This window comes from Acartia tonsa, chromosome 1 (genome assembly GCF_053477335.1).
Source record: "Acartia tonsa isolate MP-2025a chromosome 1, ASM5347733v1, whole genome shotgun sequence".
NCBI classification, from domain to species: Eukaryota; Metazoa; Arthropoda; class Copepoda; order Calanoida; family Acartiidae; genus Acartia; species Acartia tonsa.
In genome coordinates this window covers 57,340,874-57,355,360 of record NC_137260.1, presented here as the reverse complement: position 1 = coordinate 57,355,360, position 14,487 = coordinate 57,340,874, and the positions used below count along the sequence as shown (strand labels likewise).

The window sequence follows — 14,487 nt, the reverse complement described above, 5'->3', positions numbered from 1 at the left end:
ACAATATTACTACACCAAAGTTATCTGGTGTTTATGTAATGTCAAATGTTAAAGAAAAGTTTAAGAATTTTTTTAAAATGTACACTCTATCCTCTTATTCAAATAGAATTTATTTTGTCCGTAGCTTGAGATTTCGATAATTACTTAACCTATTGAGTTTAGGGAAGCTTCCTGGGGTGGTTTTAGCCTATTTAATTTTTAGATTTTAGCTTTGGAATGTTTTTGGCTATTAGCTATGAAAATATGAAAAAAATAATTTAAAAAGAAAACATATTTCCAGTAAATAAAGGGGTTGTCACACCTAATAATGAAATAAAAATTAAAACTATTAAGTAGATTCATTGAAAAACACAATCTGATAAGTGATTGCTGAGATCTTTTACTTTGGACGAACGGGTCACTGGATATAAATTCATTAAAGATAAGTTTTAATAGTTTCTATTGTCATAGTCTTAATTTTTCGCTGTTTTATGATTTATCTAAACTGTATAGTTGACTGAGCTACTCTCAATGCAGTAGTAGTAACAAAAATGGCATCCATACAACCTGGCTAAAGATTATTAGCATCACACAAAACTCTTTTTTTAATGAAAGAAGGGTGGGAGAGAACATTTGAATGTAAATTATTCTAGTACCTAAAGTTTTATAGCTCTACCATTCTTTGGATTAAAAAATTTTAATTACTTCAGCTAATTATTGATTGGTTTGTTTAAACTAGAAGTGCCCAAACTTTTTGACCAATGTTATCCCTTAAGAAGTCAGCAACTAAACCCAGTAGGCAGAATTTATTTCTGATTTTAGATATTATACATCTAATCTTCTTATTAGCATCATTTGAGAAAGGTCATAAGATTTTTTATTCAATTTAATTAGGTGTATAGTCAGTATGACAGATTGCTATTATCATTAATAACAGTTTTGAAAAAATACCAAAAAAATCTCTTAATGTTTCTTTCTCACACAAATATATCTATCTGGGTATCTAACATAGAAAAGTATATAGATAAAGTAGCAGATAGCTAATTTTGAAATATAACATCTTTAAGACGAGAAGGAAACTGTCCCAATTTTGTATAATTTTTGCGGCACAAGTTCTAATTACGTCATATAAATAGTAAGAGTTGATAGTAATAAAATTAACAACTTATTTTAAAATTACCAATTTTAATGCTTTAAAAAAATATTAAAAATCATAAAAACAATCAATAATTTAAAAAAAACGTATTTGCTTCCTTCGTTTGTAACAAAATTATTTTTTTTGCTACTTTTTAAATAAATTAAATCTTCAATTTTCATTGCTGATCAAAGATCAACAGCTGATCTTTATTTTTATTTTTGTTTTTACAGTTAAAGGGGCGTGTTATAATTTTCATAACAATTTTAAAATTTGTTGTAAATATTAAAATTATTTTAGAAATGCATTATTTAGATATTTTAATACTTAAGTAACAGGATGTTTGTCTGTCTGTGTGTCTGTCTGTGTTTACCGAAGGATCTCGCTAACCGCTAAACCAATCGGGTTCTCCTTAACAGGGTAGATTCTCATATGTCCTTGGAAGGTTTTTAACTATTTTGGGGGAGGGTACTACCAACCTCCCAAAAGAAATGACAAAAAAATTTAAAATTTTCTTAAAATCTGGGAGACTTCACGTCAAATAAGGTGGTATCGTACATAAAAAATTACCTTTAACAAACAAAAACATTTAAAGTGCCACTAGAGGCCTCTAGGGGCGTAGCCGCTAGTCCTATAATATAAAGTACTAAGCTTTTTTGTTTGTAGCGAAGGATCTCGCTTAACACTGAACCGATATGGTTCTCCTTTAGAGGGAAGCTTCTTATAGGCCCTGAGATGGTTTTTGACTATTTTATTTTTATAAATAAGCCTGGGTATGGTTTTAAGCTATTTTTCTCCCCTTCCATATCACTTCGAATATGGAGCCCCTAGGCCCTAGATGCTAGGGGCGCAAACGCTAGTTTTAAGAAAAGTGATTGTTCTCATAATTATTTAATCATATGGTCTTGCCGTCTGTCTGTTTGTAACGATTAGTTTTTGACAGCGGAAATAAGGGAAAGAACCCATAAATTGGACACAAGAGGTACTCTCTCCAGTGTACGGGGGAAGGTCAAGTGATCAGAGCGTCGGGGAAGGGGGTTACTGAAAGCCTTTATCTCTTAATGTGTTTTCTGCGGCCAAAAATAAATGGTGGGGTATTGGATGAGAGGGGATGACCTTTCCCCCTAGTTTAAAGTATTAAAGGGAAGGGGGATTCCCATTACGTGCCTAGTGTACAGAAATTAACTACAGTATTACTTACAATTTTGCTTCGACATTTATACATTTTTATTCTGATTATTCAGTTCTGACATAATAAAAGTGTTAATGTCTGTTTGTCCTACTGTTTCAAAGCTTCGCTTTTATGGATGTTGTCATCCTTGTTTGGTTATATTTAGGGCAAATCCATTACAAAACTTATCTCCACATAATACTCTTTGCCCCTCCAAAACATTTTCAAACGGTTTTAGCCGGTAGTTGCTGGTACTAGAAATCTATAAAATGGTTTTTGGTATCATTTCACATAATTTGAAGCCAAAAAAAACGACTAAACGTCAGAGCTGCCAGCCCTTACTGTTCCAACTTTAATGTTCAATTTATTTCCCCCCTTATTAGCTTGTTATGCTGCATTTTTTTTCCAAAACTTATTTATCCACTGGCCCAGGGTGGTGGTGGTGGATCGAAGATGGGGGGAGTTGGCGGTAGTAACTCCACTGTCAAGATTATGGTCCTTGGCAACAAGGTGAGTTGAAATAAAATTTTAAATTTATGGTTGTTCTGTTTATAAACTGAATGATTTTTTTTAGATAGATTAATAATAATCAGGGATAGTGATCTGATGCATTATGCACATTGCATATAATAGGATTCTCAAATTATTGTCGGATTAATCCAAAGGGGTAGTTTCACAAAATGCATTTGAACTTAATTTAGTGAACTGCATATTTTTTGCTAGTTAATAGGTTTGTCTATATTTATATGGCATATATTAGAAACAATTTAAATTTTCTACCACGTAGTTTTTAAAATATCAAGACTTGAAAATCATCTTTTTGTGATATATGCAATTTAACTGACGATTTCCAAGTCTTGATATTTTAAAAACTATGTGGTAGAAAATTTAAATTCTTTCAAATAAATGCCATATAAATGTAGTTTAACCAATTAACCAGGAAAAAAATATGCAGTTCAATAAATAAGTTCAAACGCCTTTTGTGAAACTATCCCTTTGTTGAAAAACTGCTTGATACAGGATAATGTTTATGGACATACTTACATTTTTAGGACTTGATTATAGAGTTGGTTTGCTTCTTTGTTGTTACAGGATCAGTAAACAAAAAATCAGAACAATTGGACAATCATATCACATAAAAATTTGTTGTTAAAAAATTAAAAAGTCAACATGTTTAAAATGGACTTACTGACATTATGGTAATGATTATAGAGTTGCTACGCTTTCTAAATCATACCTAACTACTACAGGAATCACCATGCAAAGTTTGAAATCGATAGGATAATTCTAATATGCCTAAAGATTAACGAAAAAAGCTATCCATCTCAGACGTACGGACGGACCAACCCTAATTATAGAAAAGCTTCACTTTTAAAAAGTGTTAGGCAAGGCTCTTCATTCAATTTTTTGTTCCAGGATCGGCCCGGCAGCTCACAGGACTCTAGAAGGGATGATAGGAAATCCATTGAAAAGGTATTTAATATTTTCATTTGAAACCAGTGGATTTGAAACGGTTCTCATCAATACTAAAATTATATCCAGTTTTCTACGAATAATGTATATGTACAATCATAAGATTAAAATAATTTTTTTTGTCCATGCCTCCGTTGGGGCTAAAAAAGGTTTTAATTTTATAATTGTACATTTTATCTCTGCGGAAAGCTGTTTATAATACAATTTGATAAATAACTATTTATTCAATACTTCAGGTATTTCCCCTGCCCCCGCAAGACCACGACTGCCAGAAGTCTGACGGTGACAGCAACCAGTCCCCGGGCACAAACAACAACGGTCCAGACTCCATGAGAGGTATCACAGACGGCCTACCCCAGAGGGAGGGGGGTAGACGCAAACAACAGGATAAAACGAAGGTAGCAATTCATCCTATTGCATAAAGTATTAGGTTTTTTTGTCTTTTGCCTAAGATATCAATAACTACTGAACAGATTTAGTTTTCCATTCAAGGGAAGCTTCTCTAAGGTCTCGGGATGGTTTTAGGCTATTAGAGATTTAAGTTTTGTTTCCTTTCACTTTTCAAATATTGAGCCCATAGATGCTAGTGGTGCTGCCGCTAGTATGAAAAAAACCTCACTCCCCTCTAATAAGTTTGAGGCTAAAAAGGTTAAATAAAAATTATTAATACGATTATTAGCCATGCTGGGTTTTAAATTTTCTCACAACATGACAAACAAAAGCACATGTATAATAAAATTATTGGTCGACAGATTTGGACACAATATATTTGGAACTAAACATCATAATTCAAGAAAAGTACCAAAATTTTTTGTAGTAATATTTTCATATCGAATATTTTTAGGAGATTTCTGAGCTTAAAAGTTTCAAACTGAAAACTTCGGATAAAAATGCGCCGCCAATTTAATCGCCTTCCAACGCTCCCCCGACGGTCAGCATAAACGCCTCACCGGCAATGGGCAATGATCAACAGGTAAAGTTTTTAATTCTAGAGTTGCCACATCATTTATTCTTTCTTCCTTACAATTCAGAATTTTACCGAATCAAACATCAATATAGAGTTTGATTCGGTAAATATGTACTTCAGAGGTGTATATTCTGCACAAGATTTATTTTTCCCTGCTGCAAAATATTTGATTATTTTCCCTCCTATTCCCCCCCCACCCCAAGGAGGGGGAAAAAAGAAATATTTCTAGTACTCTTTATATTATCCATTTTCCCCCCCTCTTTGTTTTTCTTGTTTTTTCCCATCATGGAGGGTTAATAAAAATGGAAAAATGTTTTCATGACTGCTTATTTCTTCTGTATGCCCCCCTTCAACATATTTTTTATTTCCTTCCCCCCTCCCTTTTTATCAGGATCAAATTTCATTTGCAGAATATACACCCCTGAAAATAGAACCCGGTATTAGTGTCTTAGAAATTATCTTAGTGACGTAAAAAAAATAGGATGTGTCGATACTACTAGGATTTTTAAGAATTGTTAATATAGGCCTGAAATCAAGATTTGTTGTGCTTTTAAAAAATATTTAAAATATTTCTAAAAATTCTACATTATTTTTGCTCACTTTTAAAAAACAAAATCAACTTTTTTTTATTTTTTTTTATAAAATTATCTTTCAAAATTGAAATAAGATCTATCAGCTGATATTGTACTTCTTACATAACTCAAGAGTTGACTTACAATGTGTAAATATTTTATAGATTATTTAGCAAAATAATAAAAAACCTATATGTAATTTCGTGATTAATAATTGGCTTAATCTTACATTAAACATTGAATGATTTTAAATAATTTTCAAATATTTGCTTTTATAATTATACTTATTGTATAAACCCCTCATAAGTTAGCGCAAGCTGCTATATATTTTATCACATATGAGCTATTTTTTAAGCCAGCTTTTTAGTCAAAATTTCAAACCAATAACAATTAAATCAAAAGATATTAGGTTAAAACTATATATAAACGAGAGTAAAGAAATAAGATATTGCTATCAACAACAACAAAAAAGGGTTTTGTCTAGTTTTTGGTAAAAATAACGCATATTTATCATTTTAAATTAAAGCTATCTTATCCTATCAATTTCAAACTCTTCATGATGATTCCTATGACAGTTAGGTATAATTTAGAAAGCAACTCTATCATTGTTAACAGAAAGTCAGTACGTCCATTTAAAACATGCTTTGTGTGTTTTTTGGCTGCTATTGAAGAAAGACAACTGAAATTTTAAGTGAAAAGGTCTTTTAAGAGGTGTTTTAATGTATTTTTTTTACAGTAGCTTTTGATGGATTATTTTAGGTTAGGTTAGGTGATTGCCCTGCAGGGTTAGGAAAATGGCCCCGCATGGATAGAGCCCCCCCCCCCGCAGTGGCTAGAAATAGGATAAAATCTACTGTGAAAATACCAAGAAACGTCCCTTAAGAGGCATTGTCATGAAAGGGACTATACCCAAGATATATGTGCATCTACTTAACGACTTCCAAAATTTGAGGGTGCCCTCAAGTAATCACCCCTTCCCCCCCCCTGCATCTACTCTATACATTATTTTGTCTGTCTGACTGTCGGTCATGCTTAAAAAACCTTATTGTTGGAGAAATGTTATTTTCTTAACTGCTTTTTTAGATAGCCAGCTGTAAGTTTTAGTCAAGATACCTTATATTTATACAGATCTGCTCCATATATTTATTGTCTGTCTGTCTGACAGATATACTTAAAAGGACAATTTAGTTTTAAAAGAAAAAAATTTAAAAAATGTTGGTGGTTTTTTTTCTAAGCGCGTGAGGGTGCAGGTACCCTATCCTAAAATAGTTATAAACCTTCCCATGACCTATGACCTATGTCCCTGCAAAGGAGAAGCATATTAGTTAGGAAGATCCTTCCATATAAATAGACACACACACACAAACATTCTTTTACTTTGATATAAGGATTAGCATTTTGTTACTGTATCCTATTACTGGCGGCTACGCCTTAGAGGCCTCTTGGGGCACTTGAGGAGGAGAGAGTCCAATTTAATAAACCAATTTATTTTTCTAGATTTTAAAAGAAAAAGACAAACAAACAAACAAAGAGACAGACAAACAGACATCCTGTTACTTTATTATATCCTATTATATAAATTAGTAAGCTAAGCTTTTTTTGACTGTAGCAACGGATCTTGTTAACTGCTGAACCTAAAGGGTTCTTCTTTACAGTGAAGCTTATTATAGGTATAGAGAAGTTTATAACTATTTAGGAAGAGGGCTCTCCACTCTCCAAAAAAAATAACACCTAGAAAAAAAGTACCATCTCCGCAATTTTACTTCTTTGTTTTAAAACTTAAATTGAAAATTGGAAGAATGAACTTTCCCCCTTACCACCCTTAAAGCTTCTAGTGATGTTACTGCTAGTGATAATATATTATAGTTTATATCAACATAATATGCGGATTTTAAGAAAAATTTAATCAAATATGCGGACTTTTTTCAACCTTTTTTTGACAACATTTATTAGACATATTAGAATTATACTATTGATTTCAAATTTTGCACGGAAGTATGTCCTTTTACTGTATGCTATATTTACGCAATTTTGAAACAAATTTATGTGCAATTTCATTTAGACTTCAAAATTAATATTCTGCTTATTAAGTTCTGACACTCTAGCTATTGTGCGTTTGTTCTACCTTCTGATTTTTGTGCTTCGTTTTTATGGATGTTGTCATCCTTGTCTAGAAAATACAAATTAATTAATCTATGGTAGAAAGTACAGAGAGTATAAATTATTTCCTACATTTTCTTTATCAATTATCAATTATCAATCACCTCTATTATCCATCTCTTTTTTAGGGGTTACCTTTCCCACCTCCCCTCTAATCCCTCGTTTTTAGTTACGTCACTAAGATAATTTCTAAGACACTAATACCGGGTTCCTGAAAATATATTAAAGTGAGGATCACTGTTTTTGCTGCATTTCACCATATTATTTATGTTAATTGCCTATCTAGGACAGCGGACGGCAGTCTGGCAGCCGTCCTCATGACCAGCGGCCGTCCATCAGTCCCAGAGATTCCACTGGACCTACCCCTAATCAGCATGACAGGAATGGGTTTCATACATTTGATTTAATGATTCAGCAATAATCTTTGAATTATGATATGTTCAAATGTACCAAATTCTGTTTTTTTTAAATACCTATTGCTCATAGGCGTCCAAGGGGGGGGGTAATGGGGCGATTACCCTCCCCAAACGATTTTGGGGGTGACGTAGGCACCCCCAACCATTTAGGAGGGGGTATTTACCCCCCCCAAACAATTTTGGGGGGGTAAATACCCCCCCCCAAAATAAAAAATCTCTAATAAAAAAAACTATATATTTAATAAAATTTTAATTACCCCCTCAAAAAATTTTACCCCGGGGGTAAATTTTTAGGGGGGGAAACTAAATTTACCCCTGCCAACAGATTTCAGGGGGGGTAATTACCCCCCCCAAGCAAATTTTACCCCCGGGGTAAAAATTTTGGGAGGAGTAAAAAAAATTTGCGGCGCGCTTCGCGCGCCATTTTACCCCCCCCTAAATTTTTTTACCCCCCCCAAAATAAAAAGCTTGGACGCCCCTGCTATTGCTAACCCCTGCGGGGCCAATAGATCCAGTGCCCTAAAGCATTAGAAGAAAATTATTGGCCCCCACCCCCTGCTTTTAATTTATTTCATACACAATAGGATGGGAGTAAATTTGAACTAAACATTATACAAGGTACTTTGAGAAAAAGATTAAGCGACATTTCTTTAATTATAGATAGGTATGATTTACACAAAATTGCTCATGAAATAAAAATGTTTGAAAATCACAAAAGAATACAGGAACAGTCCCCGTAATAGCGTGGCTACCGGCCCGCCCCCAGGAATGGGAGGACCCCCCACGGATGGCGGAGAAATGGGTGGAGCAACCACACCAAAACTACTTTCTACCCGTAACCAGGTAAAAAATCTCAATATGAAAATGTAAATCAAAACTAGAGAGTAAAACACTAGAGGGGGAAGGGGTTAGATAACTGTTATGTTCCCATCCCAAGAGCCTTGTGTCAACCTACAATTGGGTCTTTAAAAATCAACCAATATTGTCGGGAATATTAACACAGCCAAGTAACAGAAAAAATAATTTGCTAGCAGACAAAAAGGTTCTTGGAAAAGGGGGGCAGGTAGTTATCTGTATACATCTATACTTACTATAGATCTTTTTATCAAAACTAAACATTGAACCACTTCATTATGCAATTTACATTTTGCTAAATTTGTCTATGGTAGTCCATAAGTGTACAGCTTTACAGTACATTGTTTCTACTTGTTAAAGCAACACATATGATAAAACAAAAAGATTCTGTTAGAGTAAAATGCTTATGTATCAATCAAAAATTATATTTTTTTATTTTTTACTGATCCACTTCATTTTGCAAATCCAAAGAAAATCAATGGGAAAACATTTATTTTGCAATTTTCTCCTCTTTTAAACATTGATTCTGATAAAATAACAATTTCTTAAACTGTTTTTAACCTATTTTCAAATGGGGTGTCATAAATATACTAGGACACCTATAGAATCAGACTGCAGAGCCAAAATTTGAATTAAGTCCCCAATAAACTTTTTTGGGGGGATTTAAAAATTAATTTTTAATGTTGCTCTGGTCATTTTGACTAGAGCAAAAGGTCTTTTTTACTCGGGGTATTATTGTGGCTTTTAGAACAATTTATATAATTAAATTTTAAATTTCGCCACCCCCCCCCCCTAACCTTTTTTTCAGGTGGTCTAGAACATTTTATGTTTCATTAATCTGTGTTATTTTAAGGTAAAGAAGCCCTGCCCTCATTGTAAAAAGGAGTTTGCTACGTCTTATCTTAGTGTGCATATCAGACAGGTTAGTTCACTTTCATTTGGGAGGAAGGGACTAAGTTTGATCAAATAAAAACTTTGGGAACTTAAATGAACTTTTGATTGGGTAGTACAAACTAGCAATGTTAAAACTTTTCAACCAATATTTTAATCTTTAGAAAGGGTTGTTTTGTTGATCATAATTATTTCTTTCTCAAATGTTACAATCAATTCGATAATGACATAATTTTTATGCTTTAAAAGATATGAGATGAAACCCCGTCATCTCCAAGGGTGGCACCTGGAGGCTCAAGTGCTACAAGAAGGACACTGTAAGTTAGATGTTTGTCATTATGAATAGGGTGATGTTGGCGAATTTTTGACAAGCTGAGTAATTTTGGCCGGGGACAAATAACGATGTAGGCCTCCTGTAAATTGTTGGAGAACATAATAGACAAGGGCAAATTTTAATATTTTAGATCAACGTTATACATACCTACCTTTTGGATCTTTTTCTTTTTTTTTGCATTAATCTGCCAAAATTAAGCGCTTTTCACGTGATTTTCATCAAGTTGTTGTTAAAACAAATAGTCATTCTATGTGTTATCAACGAATCCAAATAAAAGAAATAGATACGCTTTACAGAAAAAATCACCCTTTTGCATTTTTAGGTTCGTGTCTGGAAGGAGCTTCTATTGGCCGCCATTGGAGAACAATTTGACTCCTCCCTGGCCCCTGGAGACAATATTGCGGGGCTCTCTGTTTCCCCTCGCCCCAGGGATGATCTTATACAGGTCTGATAAACTATTAGGGTTCTTTATACCCCTGAAAAAATTTGAATTGCTAACAATTGTATAGTATAAAAACATAAAATAAAACACTTTGGGTCAAGGGGGGGGGGGAAGTTTTGACACATTTGCGTAAAAATATTTGGCGAAGAATATTGGTCTAGTTATTTGAGACATCTTTCCACGGATAATAAAATGAAAATTTGTAAGAATATTTCCAATTATGATTTTATTTTATTATTCATAGAATATTGATTAATATAACCGAAAAATAAATTGCGAGCATATTGGTCTAGTATTTGAGACATCTTTCCGCGGATACTAAAATGAAAATTTATAAGATTAATTCCAATTATGATTTTATTTCATTATTTATAGAAAATTGTCTACATAAATTTTAGTATTGCTTAGAACCGGTTCTAATCCACCGGATAAATTTTAAAGCTATACTTAAGTAAATGTCAAATTGACATTAATGCCAAAAAATGACAATTAAATTTGTATGTATTCTTAAAAATCTTTTTATTCAATTTTAGGATGGGTTAAGTGCGGCCATTATGGAATCCCTAAACAACGCTTCCACAGCCTTATCAAAAACCACCGAAGCTGGCAATTTTGTTGGCCTACCACAACCCACCATGTTGACATCACAACCACAACAAATGGACACAGGTATGGAAGAAGCTTGTATAGTACCTAGTGCACAAACTTCATTAATATTCCGTTGTTCCTCCGTAACATCATATGCATTCTATTTCAAGTATATTTCTTAGATTAAGACACCGTTCATTTGTTAATGTTATTTAATTGTTATTTATTCCGTGTCCCATGAAAAAATTGTGTTTAACTTACAGGTTCCACGATGCCCTGATCGATGTGTCGCGCCAGAGGTACAGAGACCATTGGTTCCCTGAGAAGCAAGTTAGGGATCCAGTTTCAGGTTAGGTCAGTTATAAACCTTCCTGAGGAGGGGGGGGGGGGTGTCTAAACATTTGAATTTAATTTAGCTAACAGCATATTTTTTACTAGTTAATTTGTTAAACTTTATTTGTATGGCATATATTTGAAAGAATTTCAATTTTGTACCACGTAGTTTTGAAAATATTAAAACTTAAAAATCTTCTTTTCATAATATGCAATTTAAAAAGACGATTTTCAAGTCTTGATATCTTAAAAACTACGTGGTAGAAAATTGAAATTCTTTCAAATATATGCCATATAAATGTAGTTTAACTAATTAACCAGGAAAAAATATGCGGTTCACTAAATTAATTTCATATGCCTCTATTTACTCCAAGACAAGGATCTAATAATATTTTAAAGCAAATTTTACATAAAAAACGTAAAAAAAATCTGAAGTAAGGGGGGGGGGGGTTTAATGGAACCATCTTGTTTAAATAATTCTTGATAGGGTAGTACAAAATAGCAGCGTGTGCAAGCTGTAAATCAATAAATAAAAGGCGTATATCAATTAATCCTTTATTGTCTTATCCCTTAGGATCCCTGATTATGATAATAGGATATAAGTGGATATTATGACAGGAGAAAATTAGTTTGCTAACATGAACATCTTTTATTAGTAAGTTCGTTCATCCAGTGGGATGGGATGGGATTTTATTTTAGCCAGCTACAATTTTCACTTTATTAGTTCATTTATCCAGTTGGAGGGGAGGAATGGGGAGAATTGTTATTTAATCAAGCTACAAGTTTTACTTTATTAGTTAATTTTTCCAGTTGGAGGGGAGGGGATGGGGAGAATTGTTATTTCAGCCAGCTACAAGTTTCACTTTATATAAAAGTAACAGGGTAAATGACTGTCTGTGTATATCTATATAAAAGTTTGGGTACCAGTAAAAATCAGTAAGAAATAGGGGACAATGGGCTGTTTATTACACTAGTCTCGAAGTTTTCTTATTCGTTGACTTAAAAACTTTGAGGATGTTAGTCAATTTGATTCATTGATTCATTAAGTTGAGTGATCAAACATTTTAACAAGTAATTTTAATCTAAAGAAGGGGAAATTTTGAGTATCATTATAATATTATTGGGGTTGTACATCAATTTTTCGTCCATTGTCTCATCCCTCTAGATACCTGTTAATTCACTCTCCAAAAATTTCCGTCGAAAGTTTAAAAGAAATTAAAGCTGTAAGTGGATGGGGGTAAATATTCTTTCTCTCTCCCCCCTTTGTTATAACATGAAATAAGAAAACGTAATTATAAAATATTGGGGACTAGTGTAATAAACAGCCTAATGACCTAATATTTTTTTTTTTTTGGGGGGGGGGGTGGGTCCTAGGGGCGCTTTCTCTTTCCTTTCTACTTTCTTTTCCCTCCCCTAAAAAAAGAACCTTAGGTCCTTAGATGCTATCCTGTAAAAGAGAACCATATCAGTTCAGGGGTTAGCGAGATCCTTTGGTATAATCAGACAGACATCTTGTTACTTTATTATAAGGATATGATTTAAGGTTGAGGAAGGAGATGGTATATCCGCTGGATTAGAACCAGTTTTCAGTCATACTATCTGCATAATATCCGAGGAAAGCTGTCTATAATACTTTGATATAAATAATATATAAAACTTAGGGATCTAAAAGGGATAAGACAATGACGGATAAATTGATGTACATCCCAAATGTTAAGACACAAAATTAACACTTTTATAGAATACAATTATTGGTTGAAACGTTTAAAAACTCTACTTAATGAACCAACCGATCAAAATTCATTAATAGTTAATATATTTTTTCAGAAAAGCCAACCAGAGGCCGTGGGAGTGTCCTACAACTGCGCATGTTGTAGCGGTCATGGTGGTAACGGCGGAGGCGGCAGTATAACATTCAACGCCGCATTTAATAGCCGTTTTTGTGACATGCAGTACGCTGGAAAAAATGCGGAAGTGTTTAGTAACCGGACAACAGTTAAAAACACTGCCGTCGATAAGGGGGAGGGGGGTTAATGCAACAATCTCGTAATCAGTGAGCAAATGGTACTTAGAATTCGAATTTCGATCTCAACTTTTGTATGAGTAAATCCTTGATAGGTCTATTTTCCCTAAATCGAACAAAAAGTTGGAAAAGTAACGGCTAACAGCTTGCGGATAGCCGTTTTGCCATTTTTTGGATATCTATATTGCAAATTAGTCATGAAACCTATCTCCACATAATACTCTTTTCCACTCCAAAACGCTATTAAATGGTTCTAGACGGTAGCTGTTGGTACTAGAAGTTTTAAAAATGGTTATTGCTATCATTTAACATGAATTAAACCAAAAATATGTTTAAAAAGTTGATTCCTACATAATTAATGATGGATTTACCCTGAAAATACGCAAAAAAACGACTGAACGGCTGAGCCGCCAGCCGTTACTTTTCCAACTTTTTGTTCGATTTAGGAAAAAATATACCTACCAAGGATTACTCATGCAAAAGTTCAGATCGAAATTCGAATTCTAAGTGCCATTTGCTCACTGATTATGAGATGGTTGCATTAACCCCCCCCCCCTTAGTGAAATTTTAATGAACCTGGTCCAATCCGTTAAAGTCACACCACAAAACTCATGTATAGAATATCAACTATATAAATGATTAATTATCACAAAAACAAAAAAGAGTAACCTTACTTGATAAAATTAATTTTAGAACTTTTAGATTATATACCAGTTTGTTTGAAATAATTGCTAGTCTAAAAATATAAATTATGCATATCTTTTTGGGTTTTTTTTGTACAATTTCAATTGTTTGTTTAAAAAAGTGGAATGTAAATATCATTTTACCCTCATTTTCATATGAAAAGAGTTAATTTTTGATGTTTTACATAATGAAATAGTTGTTTATATAAATGTTAAAAAAACAGTCAAACCTTTTTTACTATTTGTCTCAGGGTATGTAAACATTGCATTTACTTTTTTACATAAAAACTAATTAGAAAACATGGACAATCAAACTTTTCATTTTAAAAAACTAAAGAAAAGTTCCCAAAGATGAAAACAAAAAATATACCTTACATAATCAAAAGCTTTACTTTTTTATCCCTTTTTTATTTAATTTTCAAAATTTAGTTAATGTTGTTTATAATATATTAATAGTCATATATT

The 14,487-nt window shown here is 33.0% G+C and overlaps 2 protein-coding genes across 4 annotated transcripts in view; both read left to right on the top strand.

Annotated features, from left to right (window-relative positions):
- LOC145324642 (voltage-dependent L-type calcium channel subunit beta-1-like) overlaps positions 1 to 14,487 on the top strand; it is an 83,289-nt gene that overhangs the window by 36,740 nt on the left and 32,062 nt on the right. The gene's annotated exons all lie outside the window — the stretch shown is intronic.
- Positions 2,316 to 14,109, top strand: LOC145324655 (uncharacterized). Its single transcript, XM_080167244.1, has 10 exons — positions 2,316 to 2,795; positions 3,702 to 3,758; positions 3,995 to 4,156; positions 7,744 to 7,841; positions 8,602 to 8,716; positions 9,582 to 9,650; positions 10,276 to 10,398; positions 10,929 to 11,064; positions 11,247 to 11,332; positions 13,144 to 14,109. Exons 1-9 carry the CDS (start codon positions 2,739 to 2,741, stop codon positions 11,261 to 11,263), a joined length of 834 nt encoding a protein of 277 aa, XP_080023370.1. The 5' UTR covers positions 2,316 to 2,738; the 3' UTR covers positions 11,264 to 11,332; positions 13,144 to 14,109.

Bases quoted from the DNA above. Each gene is read 5' to 3' on its own strand.
- LOC145324655 (XM_080167244.1), top strand. From the start codon at position 2,739: ATGGGGGGAGTTGGCGGTAGTAACTCCACTGTCAAGATTATGGTCCTT. The intron at 2,796-3,701 runs GTGAGTTGAAAT...TTTTTGTTCCAG, and splicing joins TTATGGTCCTTGGCAACAAG to GATCGGCCCGGCAGCTCACA. The intron at 3,759-3,994 runs GTATTTAATATT...TCAATACTTCAG, and splicing joins ATAGGAAATCCATTGAAAAG to GTATTTCCCCTGCCCCCGCA.